Here is a 21,651-nt window from a genome sequence, read left to right on the forward strand (position 1 = left end):
TTTATGTGAATGCAAATGGTTATTATAAATGCATGACAACATGTGATAATTTAGTGATGTCTAGTGATGTATAGTGTATCCTACATTCATGTATTTTAAATTCTAATCAATGCCAAAAGATCCCTTTAAATGTTACGTACTGGGCCTATACATACACACACACACACACACATATATATATATATATATATATATATATATATATATATATATATATATATATTTCACATGAGTTGTTACACAGATGTAAGTCTTAAACCTTTGAGTCATGACCTCTTTGAATTAAAAGCACCACACCTACTTGATTGGTGAACAGTTCAACCAAGAAATGGTTCAGCCTCTTTGGCTTGTTTCTCAGTATTACATCCAGGGGAAACAAGAAAAAAAAAAACTGTTGGCGTTGAGATGGAACAGACAGAAGGTAAAATTGAAAAAGATGCAATGTTGCTTTTTGTTTTTTGTTTTTCCTTACCACCCGAAATATATCAGAGGGACTGTATGTCTTTTTTTTGTTAGTGAGATTCCGAAAAAACGGAGAGAAGAGTTTTAATCATCAAGTCAATTTATTTTCATATTCTAAAATGCAAAGGACATAACAGGATTTGAGAATAAATCCAAGGTTGTGTGCACAAAAATGTTTCACTGCAAGCGATTATGTACAGAAACAATATTGAGAATTTTCTTCTATACAGAATTCAACAGGTACTGCATCAATATTTAGAGTCAACTGTTTCCACCTAGACTGGACTTTGATTAATTCATGACGCTCCTATTGTTATTACTCTTTTTAAAACACAGCACATCAGTAAAATTTACATCGTAACAAATTAAAAGTGCTGATTTCTTAAAATTGTCACTTTTAGTGCATTAAGGACCACTCTATGTTTATCACATGTGTAGAAGATTAAAATCCCATTGAGGCAATGCAAAATAGCCCCACGTTGAAACAAGTCCTTTGTGTGTGTTTTTACCCAAACATGCTACACATCAATGCGTATGGTAGCTCGTATAATTTGATTGTACCACTATTGCAAGTTTCCTCTGTTGGGTTTTCTTGTCTTTGTTCACCAAGTTACACAGAAACGTAACTTTGGTCTGGGCATAAAAAGAAAAACAAAAGACCAGGATTAGATTTTAAAAATCATAGCTGGGTGATTATGGACACATCCTCAGGAAGATCAGTGGTTTATTTTACAATGTCGGAACCCCTGTAATGTATACCTGCATGCAGGTCTAACTACAATGTGCTTTTATTACCATGTCTGTTGAATCATGGCTGAAGAGAAGGAAATGTCAGACGTGTTCTCATTTTCATAGACAGAGAGAAGAGAGAGAGACACGAGTGAGGACTCCCCACAGGCGAGAGCCACCGAGAGCCTTTTGTACACTTTTGTCGGCTCACCCGGCCCTCGTTTAACTGAATGCCATGACGACGTGAGACCGATCACCTCTACCGAGTACAAGATACGATGGACGGGAAAGCTATAGTTCAGTTCAACAGTATGCGTGCTATTCAAGGAGGAGCCAAAAAACACTGTCACTACCAGATCAAATGAAAAATCCAACATGAAGCTGACCGTTTCTCGGAACACACACGGACTTAAATACATGAATCACACAATCCGTTTTTTTTTTTTTCTCTTTTCTTTTTTCAAACCTCGGCAAGGTACAACGAAAGTGCTGCGGTCGAACCTGTAAAAAAATAATTTATACACATCCACCAACCCACCCCAAAATAAAGTCAGACCAGGGAGAGGATGAGGGGAGGCGGGGGGTGAGAGAGAGAGAGAGAGAGAGAGAGAGAGAGAGAGAGAGATAGGGTGAGGGTGGGAGGGAGGTTTCCTCAGGGATGTTACTCCACCCACTGGCCGCGCTCCTCCCTGCCCTCACCCACCATTAGTTGTCATTTGTTGAAAGGCAGGCAGGCCGGCAGTGTGACGGTGGAGCAGGCTGGGCCGGCCAGAGGCTCAGCCACCTCTCCCTCCAGCTCCGTCCACGTGCCTTTCTCAGGGCTGTAGCAGATGGTCGAAGACTTATAGGCGCCCTGCAGCAGAGAGCGGAGGGGGAAAAAAGAAGAGAAAAACGTGCTCTTTACTCGTCTTAATATGGCCGCACCATCTGCCCCCCCCCCCCCCTCCTCATTTTTCTTTTTCGTTTCCGACATCGATTTCAGCTTTTGTCGTGGGCGCCTCCGCGGACATAAGGGCACAAACTGAGTCGATGTTTGGCTGAAGTTCACACACGCAAGAAGTCTTCAGCCATCAAAGATTTATACCTCAAAACATGTTTTCTTTTTTCTGTGTTTTTCTTTTTCCTACTCTGCCCACGCGACAGCAGAGTACATACCATGAATACCTTGAGTGTCGTGCGGATGGAAATCATGTGCGCCAGGTGGGTGACCGGTGCCAGCAGCGTGCACGCCTTTTAATTCAGTCACGACCGACATAAACAAGAGACGTGACAGGAAACCGAAGCTGATCTCGAGCTGGTCTTTGTCTGTCGGCGCTGCAGCTGCTCTGAATATAGACACACACATCCAAACTGTGCTTGGGGGGAAAAATGGCCCAGGAACTCATTTAAAGGCTAAAAGTCAGTTGTTTTTTTTGGTTTTGTTTTGTTTTGTTGTTGTTTTTTAATGACTTTTCAAAAATCCTACATTGTGCACACAGCCCTCACTTTTCTACCAATGGGATGTATTCACATACTTTGTTTCTGTCGCCACAATTTGACAACACATTTGAATAAACTAGCTTCGGTGTGAAGAAACTATTCTACAAAATATCTCACGGTTTAATAAAAATACAGTGTTGAGGTAATTTGGTATAACCTAAGTAGAAAGCATCACGTCTTTCAGAGCTAAGTGCATCTTTGGAGTGTATGTGAGTGTACCATGCTCCAGCTGTAGCCCCCCACAAGGACAATGTTGTCATCCAGGACGGCGCAGCCCGGTCCGCTGCGGCCCTCCAGGATGGGTGTCTGCAGGATGTTCCACTGGTCGGCCTTGGGGTCGTAGCACTCCACCAGCATCACATCCAGATGGGAAAAACCTTTCACAAATAAAGAGGGCGAGAGAGAGAGAGAGAGAGAGAGAGAGAGAGAGAGAGAGAGAGAGAGAGAGAGATGTGTAAATAATGGTTCGTCAGTGTATAACATGCTTGTAGTTACAGGCACAGGCACATAAGAAAGTAAATACTGGAGACAGAAAGTAAATGAAATATTGACATTTCCAAGAATGTTTGCTTTCTTCGCTCGCTTGTTTCAGGGTCTCTGATGCCCGACTTGTCGTTTTTTACAAGCGCCTACGTCGAATGAAATAACCTGAACATTGTCGGGTGATTTTTGACGCAACACCTTTTTCCTGCAGATATCTTCATGTGAAGGACGGCTCATTTCACTTTCAAGATGCCAGCTACACAAGACACTACAACTACAGTCAAAGGGCCAGCAGGTTGTCATGTTGGAGTGACATATATTTGCAAAGTGTGCAAAGTTTTCATGAGCTGAAATCAAAACTGAAGGAGTTTTGGGTTTGCAAAATGTTCACCGTGAACATAAATGTGCTGAGGACTCTTTAAATTTTTCTTATTTATGATGATTACTTATGACATATTTTTTGTTGTTATGGACACCTGTGTAGGAGCCTCACTCATTAGAAAACATCCAGAAAACCAGAGAACGTCATATGTATCCCTCTGTTTACAGCCTCCAGCTAAAACATTTGATTTCAGGTTCCTGCGAAAACTGATGTTGGTAAAAAGCTTCTGAGACCAGGCCGAGGTGTCGTCACTGACCTGAGAGAGGTATCAGTGATGTGCCAGTGCCGGTGTGTGATGTCACAAAGGGCACTGGCACAGAGCTGTTTCAGAGCTGTTCACTAAAGCATGCACATGTCACTGGTAGAGGCCACGGGAGCAATGAATTCTGAGTCAAATTTAAAGTAATACTATAATTTCACACACATTAAGCGCTTAAGAATTCAGTTCAGTTCAATACAGTTTCATTCAATCAAAAACCATAACATCCAAAAACACTTTGTTCTGGCTAAGCAGACTACATAGTTATTATTAATACATTCATATTAACATTAAAGAATCAACACAGCCAAAAACAATAAAGTGACATTTAAAATATCGCAGAGGCTATAAAAGTCCTGAAAGTGTCCCTGTGCTTTACACTCAGCAAAATGTGAAGTCAGGATGACTAAGACCGATGTCCTGTAAAATGCATGACTTTGCATGTATTTCGTTTTGTCACTCAAACACATGCTGGTTTATTTTTTTCTCATTTGCCACTTTGAGCCTTGTACCATGAAGTGGCAAAAAGAGCGGGGACAGTTGGTCGCAGAGCGTACTTTAAAATGTCTCTGCCTCACAATGACAGCGTCTCTTTCGCAACACTTCTGTATATTTAAAAAAAAAAACAGACGTTGTTGACCCGTTTTCTCTTCACTTCCTAAAAGCGCTTACCTTTCAAATGGTTCCCACCGATGGCGTACAGGCGGTCGTTCATCCCGGCGAGGGCGTGAATGGCTCGCTTTGTGTTCATATCCTGCTTCCGAGCCCACACATCCATTATGGGGTCGTAACAGTAGAGCCAGGAAACATACTCTCCATTGTGAACTCCTCCTGCATCACACAGACACACAGCCACGGCTTTAGTTCTATATCGCACACGCTACTATATCACTCGATCTAAAAACTCTTTATTTTCAAAGTAAACGATGTCAGTAGTTGTCAGTTTTTATCTCTAAGCTTAAGGGAAGCACAAATGACCATCCAACACTGCTTCATTTTTCTCTGTGTAGATTTTCATATACAATGATCCTAAATATCAAGATCAAAAATAATTTTAATATTCTCAACTATATTTGTGTCGCCTAAATGCACCAGTCATCACTTCTGGCCATGTGCCATTGCTCAAAGCATAACATTTGTCTTGCACTGTAGACAGACATGGTGTGTAAACACATTTTCACGTGGGACATTGCTGCCTTCCTTAACTGGGGAACTTGTTTATCATCAAACCGTTCCCATAAGTTGAGCTAAAGAATTCAAATTCATCTTATTTCACTTAATCTTTAGTGGATTTTTATGATATCTTTAGTTCAAATTTCTAATAAAAATGAAAATGAGCTGAGTTGTTTCTCCAACAAAATATTACTTGTATTTCAAGTTTTTTTTACATATTGACAGAAACAAAGACTGGGGGGGGGGATCATACACTGCAGATTCCTTTTTATTGAGGAAGAATAACTGCTTTAATCTGAGTATCTGTGGCATCTCATCAAGTTGGCTCAGTGTGAGTCAACTCACAAAAAAAACATTCTAATTCCTGTTTGTCAACAGTTGTTTGCCTTGATTTTAATCAATTTTAAGGTTTGAGGCTCGCGTTGGATTAAAGCCCTCTGCTCAGATCTGTGCGCTGCGATAAACAACGACAGGATTCTCCGCATTCGGCGCCGCTGTCTGCACGCTGCCTCGTCAGGCTTCGTTAAACCCCCGCCCAGCGAGCGCCGGGATCCCTTCTGACCTGATATGTAGATCTTGCCGTTGTGCACCGCTCCCGCATGGGCGGCCAGAGGCTGCGGCAGCGACGACACATAGTTCCACTCATTAGTCTCCAGGTTGTAGGACTCCACGCTGGAGAGGTAGCCGCTCTCATTCCTGCCCCCGATCACGTACAGGTGCTTATCCAGGCAGCAGGCGAAGAAGCTGGCTCTCCTGAGAAGGGAGGTGTCAACCAGACAACATCATTAAAACAGCCGTGACAGGATTTATGACAGTGTTCCGCCGTTTTGTGTGCGCGCTGGAAGACGTGGACTTGTGCTGAATGAACGGCCAAGGTTCTACTGTTAATGCTCACTAGTGCCAGAGCGCTCGTTTACCTGCGACTGGACTGACGCAAGGTGCCTGTTTGTGCCACTTTAACATTTTAAATATCCAACGCAATAACATTTTTTTGTGAAAGACAATCTCATCACCTATATTCTTGCACTGATAGAGAGTAAACCATAGATCAATTTCTGTGATTAAAAAAAAATCTTTCTTACTTAGCTGTCACTTCATTAGATAAAATGTTCAAGTGTTTGTTAACACAAATAACTAATCAGCCAATCACATAGAACAACTTCAGCGATATGCATCAGTGTTTGATTTGTCAGAGATTTTAAGAGACAAATCATTCATTTTTTGCTTGATCTCTTGACAACAATCCTTCTGGCCACAATGGCCATTTTAGTGTTTCTTGGTGGCGCGAGAGTAAATTCTAGAGCCAGTCGTCGCTTTGGCTCAGTCCATAATAATAATAATAATAATAATAATAATAATAATAATAATAATAATAATAATAATAATAATAATAATACAAATAATAATAACAATGACAATAATACTACTACTACTAATAATAATAATAATAATGGCCACTCTAAGCCCTGAGCTGCTGCATCACAAGGTGCTTTATGAATCTGATTAACATGTCAAATCTAAAATCCAGACTTACCTCTCCTGCATGGGGGGCAACTGTATCCAGCTGTTGAATCTGGGATCATAGCGACTTACAAAATGAGTGCTGTGCTTTCCTGGGGGAAAAAGAAAACACAGAGAGCAATGACCCAAAGAGATTCAGAGTGAGTCCTTGTGACGTTGTACCGACTTAACAGTCCCTGTCCACACACAATACCATTCAGCTAGTCCAGCTAGCTCTTAATATCTAGTATTATTTCAGCAATGCCAACATGTATCATGCAAGATGCTGTGCATCTTGTTTGTATTTACACAAAATAATTTATCAGATTTTACAGCCTTTGTTTCTTCCACTGCCTATGTATTACTGCCGCTTAACAAAAGCCACTCTTAGCACATATACAACAAACAGTTCAGTGTTATTATCAGTTATTTTTTTCCCTGCCAATTATTGACGAGTGCAGACTGGAGTGTTGTTTGTCCACTCCAGTCTGAACTGGCAACAGGGCCACATATCGCATTAGCATTGAGGGGTTTGAACCTCCAGCGAAGGTGGCTCGCAGCTCTGTATCAGTGTAGCAGCTGTAAAGTTTGCTTAATGTCATGGCACCGTGTGTGTGTGTGAGAGAGAGAGAGAGAGACAGAGAGAAAGAGAGAGAGAGAGACAGAGAGAAAGAAAGACAGAGAGAGAGAGCGGGAGAGAGAAAGAAGGAGAGAGAGAGAGAGAGAGAGAGACAGACAGACAGACAGACAGACAGACTGACAGACAGACAGAGAGAGAGGGAGGGAGGGAGAAAGAAGGAGAGAGAGAGAGAGAGACAGACAGACAGACAGACAGGCAGAGAGAGAGGGAGGGAGAGAGAAAGAAGGAGAGAGAGAGAGAGAGAGAGAGAGAGACAGAGAGAGAGAGAGAGAGACAGACAGACAGACAGACAGACAGGCAGAGAGAGAGGGAGGGAGAGAGAAAGAAGGAGAGAGAGAGACAGACAGACAGACAGACAGACAGACAGAGAGAGAGGGAGATTTGTGTACCATTGGGGTTCCACTGGTCCTCTCCACCCAAGAGAAGAAGAAAGTTCTCCACCTCAACCACACAATGATGGGCGCTGTTGTAAGGCATTACTGTATGAAACATGAGAGCAGAGGTGTCAGTCACTGAGAGATATAGCATGCAAAGGAGACAGGAATATGATACAACCCAGGTGAGCTGATAACTGAGCTCTCGTTTCGATTTTTGGTTTTCCAAGTCGTTTGAAGGCAGTGCTAACCTGGTGTAAGCTTCTCACTTAATACTTTTTTCAATATGTTTTTTAACCTCAAGATGTTACTAAATCTCACATACTGAGTTTGCTTTCTGAAAAACACCTTACACTACAATCATCAAACCTGAAGCCTGAGTTGGCAGATCACTCGGGAAACTGCAGGTCAAACAGAATCAAACTTGAGGATGTATTAGAAAACCGGAAAACCCAAACGCATCCTGGTGGCTCCTTTTAGCATGACGGGACTAAATAATCAAACTCATTTAAATCGCTGTGTATAAATGCACTAGTCCCAGAATTCTTTTTTGGTTTCTGGTAAATCTCAGCAGTTGCTTTACTCCCTATTTCTAATATATGACCTCAACAGAGTCCCTCAGTGCAATGTCATTTAAAAATAATGGTGCCTTTTATTCGTTAGCCCTTTATTTCAAAGATATTGATGATTTACCACTAGTTCTATAAAACCTCACAAAGAGAGACAAAAGTTGTTGAGATCGGTCACATTTTGTCATGTCACTGTTGTTCTTGTTACTTGCTTTCATGTTCCTTTCCTTCTTCCCCTCACACTGAGTCACCCTTGTGTGCACAAGTGTTTAGTCTCTCCGACCCGGATTTTCTGCACCTCTTTCATTTGACCTGTATGAGTTCTTCTTGTTCTGTCTCTCCAGAGACAGAGCAAGACGAGTTTCCCTCTATGAAAAATTGTGCGAAAGTTTCCTCCATGTGAGCTTTTTAATGTTGCTTTGTTGCATCCTCTTAAAAAGCAATTTTCTTTAAATAAACATATTTATTGCTAAACTCACTATAATGCATTTGATTCCTGTTCTGCACCAAGGTCGTTGCAATTACGTTCATTCCGACAAAATTTGGGTTGAGAATTGCCAGGGGACCAACTGACCAACTGACCAACTGATGTCACACAGTGTTCACAGTGAAATGCATTTTTTCGCTTTTGTCAATAAGCGTGTTTATTATGAACTGGGGTGATATAGTGTTAATACATGGTGTCTCTAAGCTGATGCATCACTTTGCATGAAAAGGCGACATTATGCTGTGTAAAAATGGAGAAGTACCAGAACCTTATATTAAACAAAATCTGAAATAAATCTCTCTGTGTGTTTCACATTATTTGTTGGCACATCCAAATTTCTACCACTATGCATGTTTAGGTTTAACATGAACAATACAAGTAAAAGTTTGAACAGGTAGATGATAATAAATAACCTGAATATTATTTTAAATCCAGCCAAACTGATTTTTTAGTGTGGTTTAGCTTCAATTTAGCATTGGGTGCTAGCATGGCTACGGGCTGGAGCCGAAATGCTTTTTGGAGGGGGTGGGGGGGTTGGGGGGGGTTCCCTCCCTTCCTTCATCCTCCGTCTTCTTTTGCTAAAGTGACCCCATTGAGATGTAGAGAAATGGTCTTAGGTGACAGTCATAATGAACATCATCGTGCTCACTCAATAAATCTCGGGCCTGGTGCTTTTGAGCACAAATCAGTGAAATGTTAAAGCCCACCTGTCTGTCTCCATCAGTCATTTCCACTGTCACCCCTCCAATGGCTGATGGATCACAGTTGCTGCAAAATTAGACAGCCTTGAATCTCATTTCTTTCCAATTGGCCTCTCTCTGCGATCTCACTCCAACGGGCTGATGTGTGGCAGTCCTCCACGGGAGGGAAGTCTCCAGGTAGGAACTAGTACTACACAGGCTAAACACGGCGTTATCTCGAATGAGAGGATTAGGTTGCCTGCCTCCAGCGCACCTCAAGGATGAGTGCCATATGACTGCCAAATTCCTTTACATACTATTTACATTATCATCCAGTCAGCGGTATATAGGACACGGATGGGCGGCTCTTTATTTGTTGTCTCGAGACTTCAATTCATTGTGGGAGGGGAAAAATTGTCTTGCACACATGTGAAGAGAAGATTACTCCTTCATAGTATGTCACAGATTATAGCATGACGAGGGCTGTTGGAGTATATCACTGTAGGTTCCTTTCAATGATGAAAGGCGATGGCACAGGATAGTGACTCCACACACTTTTCATAATAACATGTCTATACGGTACAAATAACAGCGGTACTTGTACTTTGCTGCTTTTATTTTGAATTCTTGGAGCCAAACTCCTGAGGTAGGAGGAAGCAGTCGTTCCAGAAATAATTCTGATAAATAATAAAGACTGTAGGGACTATACCAAGCTACCAGGTCTGGACTCGGGTTATTTAAGAGATATTTCAACCATATGAAAAGAAGTCAGGGCTTCTGTTTGAAATAGGCATTGCACATGACTGCAGCCAACTGTAGACTTCTGTATGTGTGTGCAAACCAAATTCTTGTCTTGTTGCGGGGGGACTGAAAACCCAATAATGTCCTAACAGACCGATGTTTGTGAAGCTGTGCAAACACACAAATTTTCCACTATAAACAGCAGTCAAAGGTAAAGACAGGAAGATTAAAAAAAAGACACATGATAGGAAAGAAACTCCTGATTGCTTCCAAATGCTATTGCCCTGACGAGTCTAGGTCACTACTGTAGAAGCGAATCACCATGGCTGACTACAGTGACTGATGAGATGATGTCTTGATTAACCTGCAATGAGAGAGGACAATGATAGTACACTGGTGGATGTGCTAACGTGCCCAGTATGCTGCAGTGGGGAGCAGCAATGTGTTCACCTCTTCTTTACAAAGTAAAAGCCTTGGGGAAAAAAAAGACTGAATTACTTTCCATGTGTTTTGAAATTTGCCATTAACCTTTCAAATAGTCAGATGGACAAGGTTAAATATAAATGTAAAAAAAAAAATAAATAAATAAATACATGCCTGCTCTCTTCTCCTAAAGATCACTTTGACTGTCACAGTTAGTGACAAGAATGTACATAATATTTTCCTTGCATTGCCTTTATGTATCGCCTTAACAAGAGTATATAAGCACTCCTCTTATCTGCCACCTCTCCAGAATTGTCCATACATGCCCAGTGGAGTGAGGAGCCATAGGAGAACAGAGTGAGCATGTCCTCTGCTAGAGGGACGCCATCGCTTCCATCTACAGTGAGCTCCAGGGCTCACTAGAGGGAGTCAGAAACCTCCGCATAGAGGCACGGCCGGGGCTGCTTGACTGCCTCCACAGCTAATGCACCACTGCTGCCGGAGCTCTGTCGTGCTTTCACACCATTAGAGCTGCACCCCCGCTGAGATGAATTCCTTTGTTCTAAGTCACGCTGCGTAGACGAAGCCCATTTGCGATTGGGAGATTTTAATATCAGGTTGGTTTACTGGGGGAGGAAGAGCAGGAGGAAACGAAGGAGGAGGAGGGAAAGGGGAAGAGGAGGCGAGCCCTGCGCCCTCCTTTGTCTGGTGTGTCCGTCCACGCTGCTGTGGGTACACTAGATGGCAAACTTTGCACTGGAATCAGCGGGCAGCGGGTACACACCCAACGCCACCAGCTCAGATGATCAGATTCATCCCAAATTGTGTTGATGAATGTCTTAATCAAAGGCTGTCCCTCTCAGGTTTCGCCTCATTGGAAAGTTGTGATTGAATGTTAATAATCTACTATTCCACAGCCATTGTGCCGAGGCTACATCAGATGGTCACCGATGTGTTAAGGGGATGATTTTGCAGTTTTTGTCCTTCCACTTGGTCACGGACCATTTCAGTGTTAACTTTTTTAGCTTTGACTGATGGAAATCCCTGTTGACCTTTTGCTTATGGCAGTTTTCATACCCATGAGAGTGAAGTAATGAGAAAATGGCCAAACAACACCAGTGGGTTTCCTCGGTGGTTGTCTGAAAGATATGCGCTTAAAAATAAATTCCTGCCAAAAAGCACGCACTGCACACAAGCTTCTCTGAAACTTTCTGGAAATATTAGAACTCTCAGTGGGTTCAGCCGTAAGACACAACATTAGAGATGCCAGACGAGAAAAAATAAAATAAACTGCCATGAAAGTTCTAACACACTAGAGGCCTTTTCCCCATGCAAATAATTAATGCAGGAAGAACAGATTTGACCGGCTAGCTGAGAATTCTTAATAAAAAATAGCTAGTCAGCCAATCACATAGCAACAACTCAGTGCATATCGCCATATTGATGAGGTGAAGCCAGCATTAGAATGGGGGAAGAAAAGAGATTGAAGGGACTTTGAATGTGGTGAACATGTTTGCTGGTGCCAGATGACAATGACTGTTCCACTGCTGATCTGCTGGGATTCTCATCACAACACAACCATCTACAGGGTTTAGAAAGGTCTAAAAAAGAGATAATACCTTGTGGGTGTCTGTTTAATGTCAGGGGTCAGAGGTCAGAATGGACATCCTGGTTGGGGATTATACAAAGGCAACAGGAAGTCAAATAACCACAGGTTACCACCAAGTTCTGCAGAATGGCATCTCTGAACACGTGTATACAAACACACTCACCGACTTTATTATTAGGTACCCAGTGCTAGTAAGATGTACCTGATGAAGAGGCAGCTGAGTGCGTGTTTGAAACAAAGGTGCAAGTTCAAATTCCCTTTGAGAGGATGAACCTCTCCAAAAACCTTCAGACTGTCTTGTCTAACGCTGTGTTTAAACTTGTTTTCTTATCTTTGTCCCACATTAGCATCAAAAGCCTTGTGCACAGTCTGAACCTGAACAATTCTCATCCAAACAGTTCACATTTTCCCAAGGTCCTAAACTGCTAAACTAGCAATGAGACAGAAAACAGGGGCCTGCTATTATGTGTACAAATGAAGAGACAGCGCTGACATGTCTCTCTGCACAAAAGGACAAAAGCTCAATATGTCTGGTGTTGATGATGCAAAGAACAAATATGGCCTCCCATTAGTTCTTTTTTGACCTTTGCAACATGGCAATAATATAGTAGTGAACCTCAAAAGGTCAGGGAAGACAGAGAGCAAAGAGACATCTCTGCAGAGGTGAGTCCCGCTGGAATGCTTTTTGTAAATTAGCACGTCAAATATGATTCAGTGGAGTGTTTGTTTTTTCCGTATATCTTAGATAAATGAATACATCTCTGCTCCAATTAGACCTCGTGAGATCAATATCATAAACTGCATCATTGCACCATGTACATTCTTCAGAGAGTATAAGATACATACCTAGAAAATGTATGCTTGCAATTTAGTCAACGAAAATAACATATAGACTCTGTCCTGTTTCCATCAACATTACCAGCCACTGTGGTTCACTAATCCTCATCCATCTCTTGAGTGTTTCACTTATAGGTCAAGGGGCTACTTTCATGCTAATAAACCTGTAATATTTCAATCCCACGCATTGATCAATGCCAGTGAATTGCAAAGAGCTGCGTGCATGGAAACGGCAGCGTTTGTTACTGTTCTAGCTCTGCCACAACAGCCGATTAGATCCAAGTAAGCCTCATCACGCATCCTGCCAGCATATTTCAGCAAAAAACAAGAGAAACCGGGCATGAAGCTCCACCGCGCTGTGAAGTCACGCTCTGATTAAAAACTTATATTAAAAGCGATAGTGATGCATTATTACCTAAAGGATTTAGGGAACTCCTTCCCCTCATTTATGCGGAAATTAACCTGTGTTAAAGTCATCCATAGGAACAACTTCCTGTCATCATAAAAGCTACTAACGCACGATGCCTCGGGTTTAAAAAAAAAAGAAAGAAAGAAGGGAAGGAAGAAAGGAATCACTCTGCTACTCACTCGTGAGGATCTTCCATGTCTTTTTTTCATCGTCATAGTACTGGACCAAATTGCTGGGGAGACGATCAGGTCCAGGAGGCAGACCACCCACCAGTAACAACATCTTCTTGTTGGAGCGGATTCTGTGGCAACAAAGGTGTAAGTTTGTAAGAAAAAAAAAAAAATCCAGGAATAAAAAGGTGAAATAAAAAGCACCCAAAGGGCAAAAAGCACAACAACCCTGACACCTTTACTTCTTCAATTGCAATAATTACAAATTAGAATTTAATTTGAATGGGATGAACAGAGAAATCGCCAAGTGCGAAGCTGCTTCTTGATGCAAAAGGAAAGAAATTACTGATGAGAAATACAGAAAATCCTAATAGTTTGCTTGGGTTTTCAACGTGGCATTGAATTGTTATTGCAAGATATTGTAGCAATTAGCACACGAGTCTAATCTGACAATGTAATGTTTCATTGGCTGCAGTGATTCATGTGACATCCCTACGACAGCCGTGAGACATCTGTGGCTGTTTAGAAGCCACAACCCCCACTCCCAAAAAAGAAATGCTCCACTCTTTACTGTACATTAATGAAGCGTCATACGGCAGCAAAAATTTGCAACCAACGATTTAAACAATTAATCATAATATGCAGTAAAATACTGAGCGTGGCTGGCCTTTATTTACGGCGCCATACACCTTTCCACCCTCCCAGTTTTTGCTTTTTCATGCTTGACAAAATCAGCATTGCCTCGTTCCGTTCACCCCGCTACTGGCCCGCTCCAAAGTGTTTTGGGGTTATTCATATGAAAATGAGCTCCTGGACATAGATAATGGTGATTAATTGAGAGGAGACAGTAACAGTGGCATGTGAAAGTAATTATGAGAATTCCTGATTCTTTGCTCATTTAGGTCTGTACATACAAATAGAAATGTTATTGGGACAATCCTGCAATGGACTCCAGTAGAAACTGATCTAATCACAGTCATTTCTGTCCCAGAGTGGAATCATCTTCAAGCCCTGGCAGCTTCCAGAGCCACAGGTCAACCTACTGACGATATCTGTGGACTAGCCATCCCTGTGAAGTATAGACAGGGCAAACACAGCGCTGCATGTGTCTGAGTAAGTGAGACAAGTGTCTGAGCCAAACAGCTGATAGGTGCTGATATTCTTACCGACACACATTGCATAATGAAATAACTTAATTAAGACGTGCTTTCTTTCTTTCCTCATTCTTTTTTTTTTTTTGTTTTACTTCAGCAGCTCTACTTCCATTCCTGTACCAAACCCAAAATTGTCATGTAATTACCAATTCATTGTGGATTACAGCAGTTCAAATTGCATCCGTGAAAGCTGCTGCACACCGAAAGCCTTCCCTTTGCTGCATTACAAAGCAATTACACCCCCCAACTCCACCAACCCAACCAAGCTCCCACACCAAAACACAAGGTAAATTTGTTTTCATTGACTAGGACAAAATATCTATACACCATTTCTTGAAAAGTTCCTGAATTTTCATCATCAGTTTCTCAAACCGGCATCTTTAATCTGACCACCTACACGGTCTGGACAGCACAGGCGCTGGGACGAGCACTTGTGTGAGTGGGCACATACTCAAGCAGCAATTTGTTCAAATTTAACAAGTGGGAGGCATTTAATCACCTCCCTTCTTTTCTCATACAGCTCATTGCTGTGTGTGTGTGTGTGTGTGTGTGTGTGTGTGTGTGTGTGTGTGTGTGTGTGTGTGTGTGTGTCTCTGTCTTCTCCTGGCCTGTCTGACTGGATCTCACCTGCTGGCCGTGGTCTGCCGGCAGTGCTGCCTGAAGGGCATGAGGTGGTAGTTCATGGCATCCAGGAGTAGCTTTTGGCACACGGGGTCGCTCCTCATGAAGTCAACCGACTGCACCCTCTCCACCAGCTCTGGGGCAGGTATGAGGGCAAAGCGCAGCCTCTTCATAAGGTCCGGAGCATAGTGCATGCGAGTCTCCCGGTCATGCTCCAGCCAGAGGACTGACATTTGGAAAAGAGCCAGCTCTGACTCCACCGGGGGCGGCAGAGCATCTAGCATGGCGCACATCTCCTCAAAGTTCAGCAGCAGCACGTCCTCCACCAGGTACTTGTTGGCCAGCTTCTTGGTCTCGTCCAGGCCGTGGAGCGCGGCGATCTTGCAGATCTGCTTGTAGTTCTGCACGGAGATCTGGTCGTTGAGAAACTGCACGCTGAGCTTGGTGATCTGGGGGATGTTGAGGATCTTGCTGACTGAGAGCACCTCTTCCACCGTGTCCAGGGAGAGAGTCACGTTGGCAGTGTACAGGTACTCCAGCACTAATCGTAGTCCCACCGAGGAGCAGCCCTGGAGCACCAGGTTATTAATGGGCCTGGCGCTAGGGGTCACCAGCTTGTCATCGGGAGAGGATGAGGGGGTCCCGCTGCTGCCCTGGTCCCCTTTGCTGCCCTCGTTGTTGATCACGTTGTGGGAAGAGAAGAGCGACCTGAAATACTGCGAGCAGGAGGCGAGCACGGCTCTGTGGCAGTGGAACTGCTGTCCCTGGGCAGTGAGAGTCACATCGCAGAACAGCTGTTTCCTCCACAAGAGGTTGAGCCCGTGCAGCAGGGTGTCGCTGTGCGTTGGGTCAAAGGTGGATGTTCTATCGCCTGATCTGGACATGACTTCCCGAATGTGCACGCCACCTGGGCGACAAATAAAGCATGTGAAAAAGCCATTCACCTCAGGTCATTTATTTAGCACAGCACAAAGCACGTAGGGGCAACATACACTCACACGCCTGGCCTACAGATGCTATCACTCAACTATTAGGACAAGAGGTGGAGAAGGGGGGGAAAAAAGACGATTTCTCCAACTAGTCACAGTGCAGAGCTCTCCTCCATCCAGCGGCGGGTGACCGCCGCGACGCCCGCGATCTGCATCCACCACGGCGGTCAACTTTGAGCCGCAAACCAGCCCGCTGCACTAGTTCCCACGCGTTCACTCAAGAGATTGAAATTACGGCTGAGTGGCATTTTTTGTTTTTTTGTTTTTGTTTTTTAAGGGTGCTGTCAAAGAAACAGGGGGAGAGAAAAAAAAAGACCCGGTAGGGAGATGCTGCAGCTCTTACCCCCCGCGGTAACGCGGCTGAAGTTGCCCGATCGGGAGAGGAGACATCCGCCACGGTGGACGGAGGACATGCGGCATTCCGCTGACACTTGGTGCTATTTCGCTGCACAGCCCCACGATGAGGACATTAAAAGAGCCCGCGCAGATTTACGGAGTCGTACAAAAGCGATTAGTTTGCCTCGGAGCTGCTGCCGCCGCTGCTGGTGCTGCTGGTGCTGCTGGTGGTGCCGCTGCTGCCACTGCCGCGCCGGGCGCGTTGCTCGCTCCTCCGCCCGCCGGACTCACAGCAGCACCGGGAAGCAGCCGCCGAAAATGCGGCTGCTTGGAAAAGTTGGACCCGACTCGCACGCCCTTAATGTTCCTCGCGCACTCGAGACAAAAGGCAATTTCAGCATGCGTGAGGCGTGCAAAGTGGACACGAGCGTGCGGGGAAAAGGCGGCTGTCACACCAACCACATGATGTGAGCGAGCTCGCCTGAAGAAGAAGGAGGCAAACTTACCTGACTTCAAAGCTCTTGGCGAGGTAAACAAAAAAGTCTCGGGTCCCCCCCGCAAAAAAAATAATAATAACAAATAATCACACTTGAATATTTCCCCCTTTTTGTTCCTCCTTAAGGAAATTCCCCTTCGCGTAAAGTGTGCGCTCGACGCCGCCTCCGAATAACCATTGATTCCAACTCCTAAAGTCACTATTTTCGCCTTATTTGTTGACGTTGATCATTTGTTCCTCGGAATTAACAAGAAAGTGTGCGAGTGTGTGTGAGAGGGGAGCTGGTGCTTTCTGCAAGAGAAGAAGAAGAAGAAGAAATATACGTGTGACAAATTATGCTACCAAGAAACAACACATCATTATCCTTGGGCCTGGGGCTCAGTGAGTCGTAACGAGAGTAATAGGAAATCCACGGTTGGGGAGAGAAACGGTCGTGCATGGCCGGTGGAGAGAGACCATGCAGGGGTATGGATGCTGGAGAGACTCGCAAAATTATGGCTCAAGGCTATTGTAAAAACTGTCGACCGTAAATGACTGCGATTTCAAACATCTATGGAAGAAAAGGGGAGAGGAAAAAAAAAGGGGGGAGAAAAGCGAGTCTTTCTTCCCCTCGCTGTTATGGAGGGAACCGTCAAGTTTTAGTGCGCATTGCTAATTAGTCAATTTCTCTCTGCCTTCACAGCCCGACGACTTTGCTGCTGAGCTGAAACTGCTAATTTCTGGGACCAGCCTTTTTTTGGCTGTGAACTGGATGGATGAATGGCTTGTCTCGCACAAATGACAAAAAGCCCCTGCCTTAATCTCCATCGCCAAAATAACCCCTCATCTCATTCTGCTGCTAGTCTTGGAAAAAAAAAAAAGCGAGAAGAAGGTGCTTTACACAAACTCATTTTTTGTTGTTGTTATTTTTGTTTGTTTTTTAATAACATACACTACATGCTGTTGCAAAAAAATATCATCTTTTACTGATTAAACACTATGTAAAAAAAACCAAAAACCAAAACAAACAACAACAACAATGCAAAAGCAGGAAAACAATGTTCTATTATCTTGTCTGATTAGGTCACAGAAACTGCAGGCTGAGAAAACAATGATAGCTATGGTTGCACAAGCATAGTGCCCTATGTCAAAGACAGAGGACACTCGGACTTTTGGATCTCACCTCTTACACACTAAGTTGGACACAAGTTGACTGAATAGTTAGACTCATTGATGTCATGGTGCAAATGGAAACATGGTGGCTTCAGATCATTCTATCCTTAAAGGCCCCATATTGTGCAAAATTCCGTCCCTGTTTTCTAAAGATAGTGTGTGGACCTATCATGTCGGATGAATGAACTCCTCACAAAATACAAAAGCCCATCCCCTTACTTCTTTTTCTCATTGACTTTCCAAACAAAAGTGTGCTAAAAACACGTAATTCAAGAATTGAGTCCCCTGTGATGTCACAAAGGGACCGACACTGACACCGCCAGATAAGTGTTTTTTCACCAAGTGCAAACCACTTTGTTGTTGTCTCAAACACTTGGGAGGTACAACAAGACATCGCCAACACTGAGCTTTTTAGAAGGAAGCTGTAAACAGAAAGCTATGCACACACACGCATATAGATAGATAGATAGACAGATAGATAGATAGATAGATAGATAGATAGATAGATAGATAGATAGAAGATAGATAGATAGATAGATAGGTAGATAGATAGATAGATAGATAGATAGATAGATAGATAGATAGATAGATAGATAGATAGATAGATAGATAGATAGATATTCTCAACCATGCTAGGAACACCACTAAGGTTAAGGAAGGATATATATGAACCAGGGTACGATATGGTACCTTTAATTATAATGACTGTCGTAATCCCGGGGCTGTGTACAAAATACCAAGTGCTGTCCAACTGAAGGATTGAGAAGTGTCACACTTGAAGTGACACCACCATGTCCACGAGCATCCAGGTAGCGCGGTCCTCATCAGCTGGAAGCCACTGATGGCTGCAGGCTTTAAATTAGGTGCGAAGCAACACTCCCGCAGAATCCAATCAAAAAGCAGAGACTCACAATGACTTATTAGGACAGAATAAACTGCCAATTAAATAAAGAGCTCAATTAGAGTAAAGAAAACTTAGATGCAGCGCTCCCGTGGGACCAGGAGTGACAGATACCTTCCAAGTTATGAGATGACAGATAGGGATAAACGGTTTTGTTCATGTTCTATGAAACAGAGCAACGCCACGCTACGATCAAGCAGTAGCAGGCCACATATAGGCAGCGTTTATAATGGATGGAACCGGAACATGGTTTTGATGTTTGAGCACTTGACAAGCCATACAGCCTGCATACAGCAACCGCCCCCCCCTCCCGCCACCCTCCTCACACACAGACACGCTTGTAGTTATAGCCAGCAAATTCATCCAACATGAACTCGGTGAGATGACTGATTAGATTGTGCATCTCTGCATCTCAAATAGTAATTATCACTGAGGGGAAACTATAATACTGTAGTATTAATTAGTGGTTTGGAACGAGCAGCAGAAAGCAGCTTGTGTTTTCGCTTTAGCTCCGTCGCCTGCCTTTCGCCTGCCTCGCCAGCTTGACATTAGCGAGCGCGGCACGGCCGCGCGGCGAGGTCGGCCGTATTTCACGTTGGAGTCACATACTGTTATCTTTGCTGGCGCTCAGTTAGCACTACATTAGGGCAGTCTCGAGCGAGCTATTTCAACGCAATAAAATGACCATTTCCAACTCTTTCAGCTCTTTGTAGCAACTCTCCCGAGGCCACCGGTCTTCGGATTGCAGGGCGTTTATGGTTGTAAGTTGTTGCAGTGTGCAGCAGGATGTAAGGAGAGGGAGGGAGGCGGAGTGTTGAGGGGTGGGGGTGGCGGTGGTGAGGGGGGGGGGGGTCATCAGATAAGAGAAGAAATTCTAGACTAATTAAACCCTTTGAGACAAAGAATCACACCACAGTGATTTACAACTCTCTGTACCAGTTAACCCGACTCATATTTATCTGTCATATTACTCAGATACCATATCTACCTCTTAGGATAAGGAGTCTTTGTGTCCTCGATGTTACACGAACGCCACAGGAGGAGATTATGGAGTAACAAAGATCCCAGCCGCTGATTATTGACTTCATATGGTGAAATAAGGAAATAAGCTCCTTAGTTTGCCAGCTTGCTACTACACAAAACCCTATGCAATACTTTAAAAAAAATTACAAAAGGTTCTCTCTCATTGAAAAAAAAGAACACGTTTATGATGAATTGGATAACTGATTAAAAGGTCAGTCTGTAGTCTAAGCAGTGCCACAGAACAAAACAAAGGCAGAAAGTCCAAAGTTGTGGTAGAAAAGGAAGGTCTTGGAGGCATAATTCCTCCTGCCGGCTGCTGCAGAGGGGGTATGCTAAGATAGAAAGTATTATTTTCCTAAATGGAAGGTGTCAGATGGTCACGGAAATGTGATCGGCTGTTCAAGATCACTGCTTCCCATCTGCAATTTGTGACGTGTGAAAGATTCAGCCCAAATGTGCTCACCGAGCGTAAATCCTCAGCACTTTCTCTTATCGTGGAAAAGCAAGATAACCAGCTGTTTACAGATCAGAGAACATATCATATTAATATCATGGAGAGGCTGATAGCATCTTGTTTGTAAAATATTTGTTAACTAAGTGTGGTGTGGTATGGCAACATTTAAAGTGAAAGTTGTAATTTGTGTTGGGGGAAACTGAGTTAAAAGGTTTTTGTCTGATGTAAAAATATATATTTATGTGTTTCTCTAATGGCGTAAAAAAAAATATATTACTGGAGGCGTTTCTGAGGTGTAAATTAAACATGCACTGCAGGTTACAGTAAAAACTGAATTCTAAAACAGCGCCGTAGCGCGGAGTGTAAGTAGCTTCCTTTCCTGGTATATTTGGTGCATTTTCTGTATTGAATCTGTTTTAGAAAATTGTAAATTATGACAAAATAACAACTATAGGAAATGTTTTCATGCACATTTTCTGTTTCAAAGTTAAAATAAAGAATTTCTTTAAACTGTTTAAACTGTACCAGTTGAAAGTGTCCCTTGATGACCACTGGCATAAAAGACATGAATGAATTCAATTGATAAATGTCCAACAAAAGGGTTCGCATCAAGTGTAAGAAGCTTACGAGTGAATTGAGTTGGAAACTTTGGACAGATTTGACACATATCTGCTTTTTATTCTGGGTTGTTAGCAGGCACTCGCCGTCCCAGATCAAAGTTAGTTTGAGTTGATACACTGAGAATTCAAGATGCAACAATTTTGGAGGCTTTTCTCCTTTTCATTTATTTATTTATTTTTGCCATTCAGGGAGTAAAAGGAGGCCTGCTGTTTGAAACCCCCAGATCCCCACACATGGTGTAGCCACCACAGACACGGCTCAGAGAGTCAGCCGGCAGCCGGGAGGTGAGCTGAAAGGAACAGGCGGTGTCCCCTTCAGAGCGAGCACGGGAGCGTGAGTGTGTGCGTGCGTGCAAACGCTGCGTGTGTTTGTGGCATTTCTCAAATGACATAAAGGATAGCGGTTGCGCGGCTCAGGTAGGAGGAGACATAGAGGTTGTGTGAAGACTCACCTGGGGGACTGACTGGACTAGCGGGACCGAGGTCGTAGTGGAAACCC

At 43.4% G+C, this 21,651-nt stretch overlaps 1 protein-coding gene across 2 annotated transcripts; it reads right to left on the minus strand.

The window, feature by feature from the left end:
- Positions 1-561: 561 nt before the first annotated feature.
- On the minus strand, positions 562-17,340 carry klhl14 (kelch-like family member 14). 2 transcript variants are annotated; one of them, XM_076021536.1, is made up of 9 exons: positions 17,013-17,340; positions 15,188-16,088; positions 13,416-13,537; positions 7,497-7,586; positions 6,502-6,580; positions 5,530-5,720; positions 4,467-4,625; positions 2,890-3,047; positions 562-2,044 (listed from the first exon to the last, which is right to left on the minus strand). In XM_076021536.1, exons 2-9 carry the CDS (start codon positions 16,063-16,065, stop codon positions 1,904-1,906), a joined length of 1,818 nt encoding a protein of 605 aa, XP_075877651.1. In that variant the 5' UTR covers positions 16,066-16,088; positions 17,013-17,340; the 3' UTR covers positions 562-1,903. The 2 variants fall into 2 exon arrangements, with proteins under 2 accessions (XP_075877651.1, XP_075877650.1); XM_076021535.1 differs by lacking the exon at positions 17,013-17,340 and adding an exon at positions 16,514-16,972.
- Positions 17,341-21,651: the final 4,311 nt, after the last annotated feature.

Source organism: Nelusetta ayraudi, unplaced genomic scaffold (genome assembly GCF_046127955.1).
Source record: "Nelusetta ayraudi isolate G7.1 ecotype Tasmania unplaced genomic scaffold, CSIRO-AGI_Nayr_v1 ptg000011l, whole genome shotgun sequence".
Taxonomy (NCBI): Eukaryota; Metazoa; Chordata; class Actinopteri; order Tetraodontiformes; family Monacanthidae; genus Nelusetta; species Nelusetta ayraudi.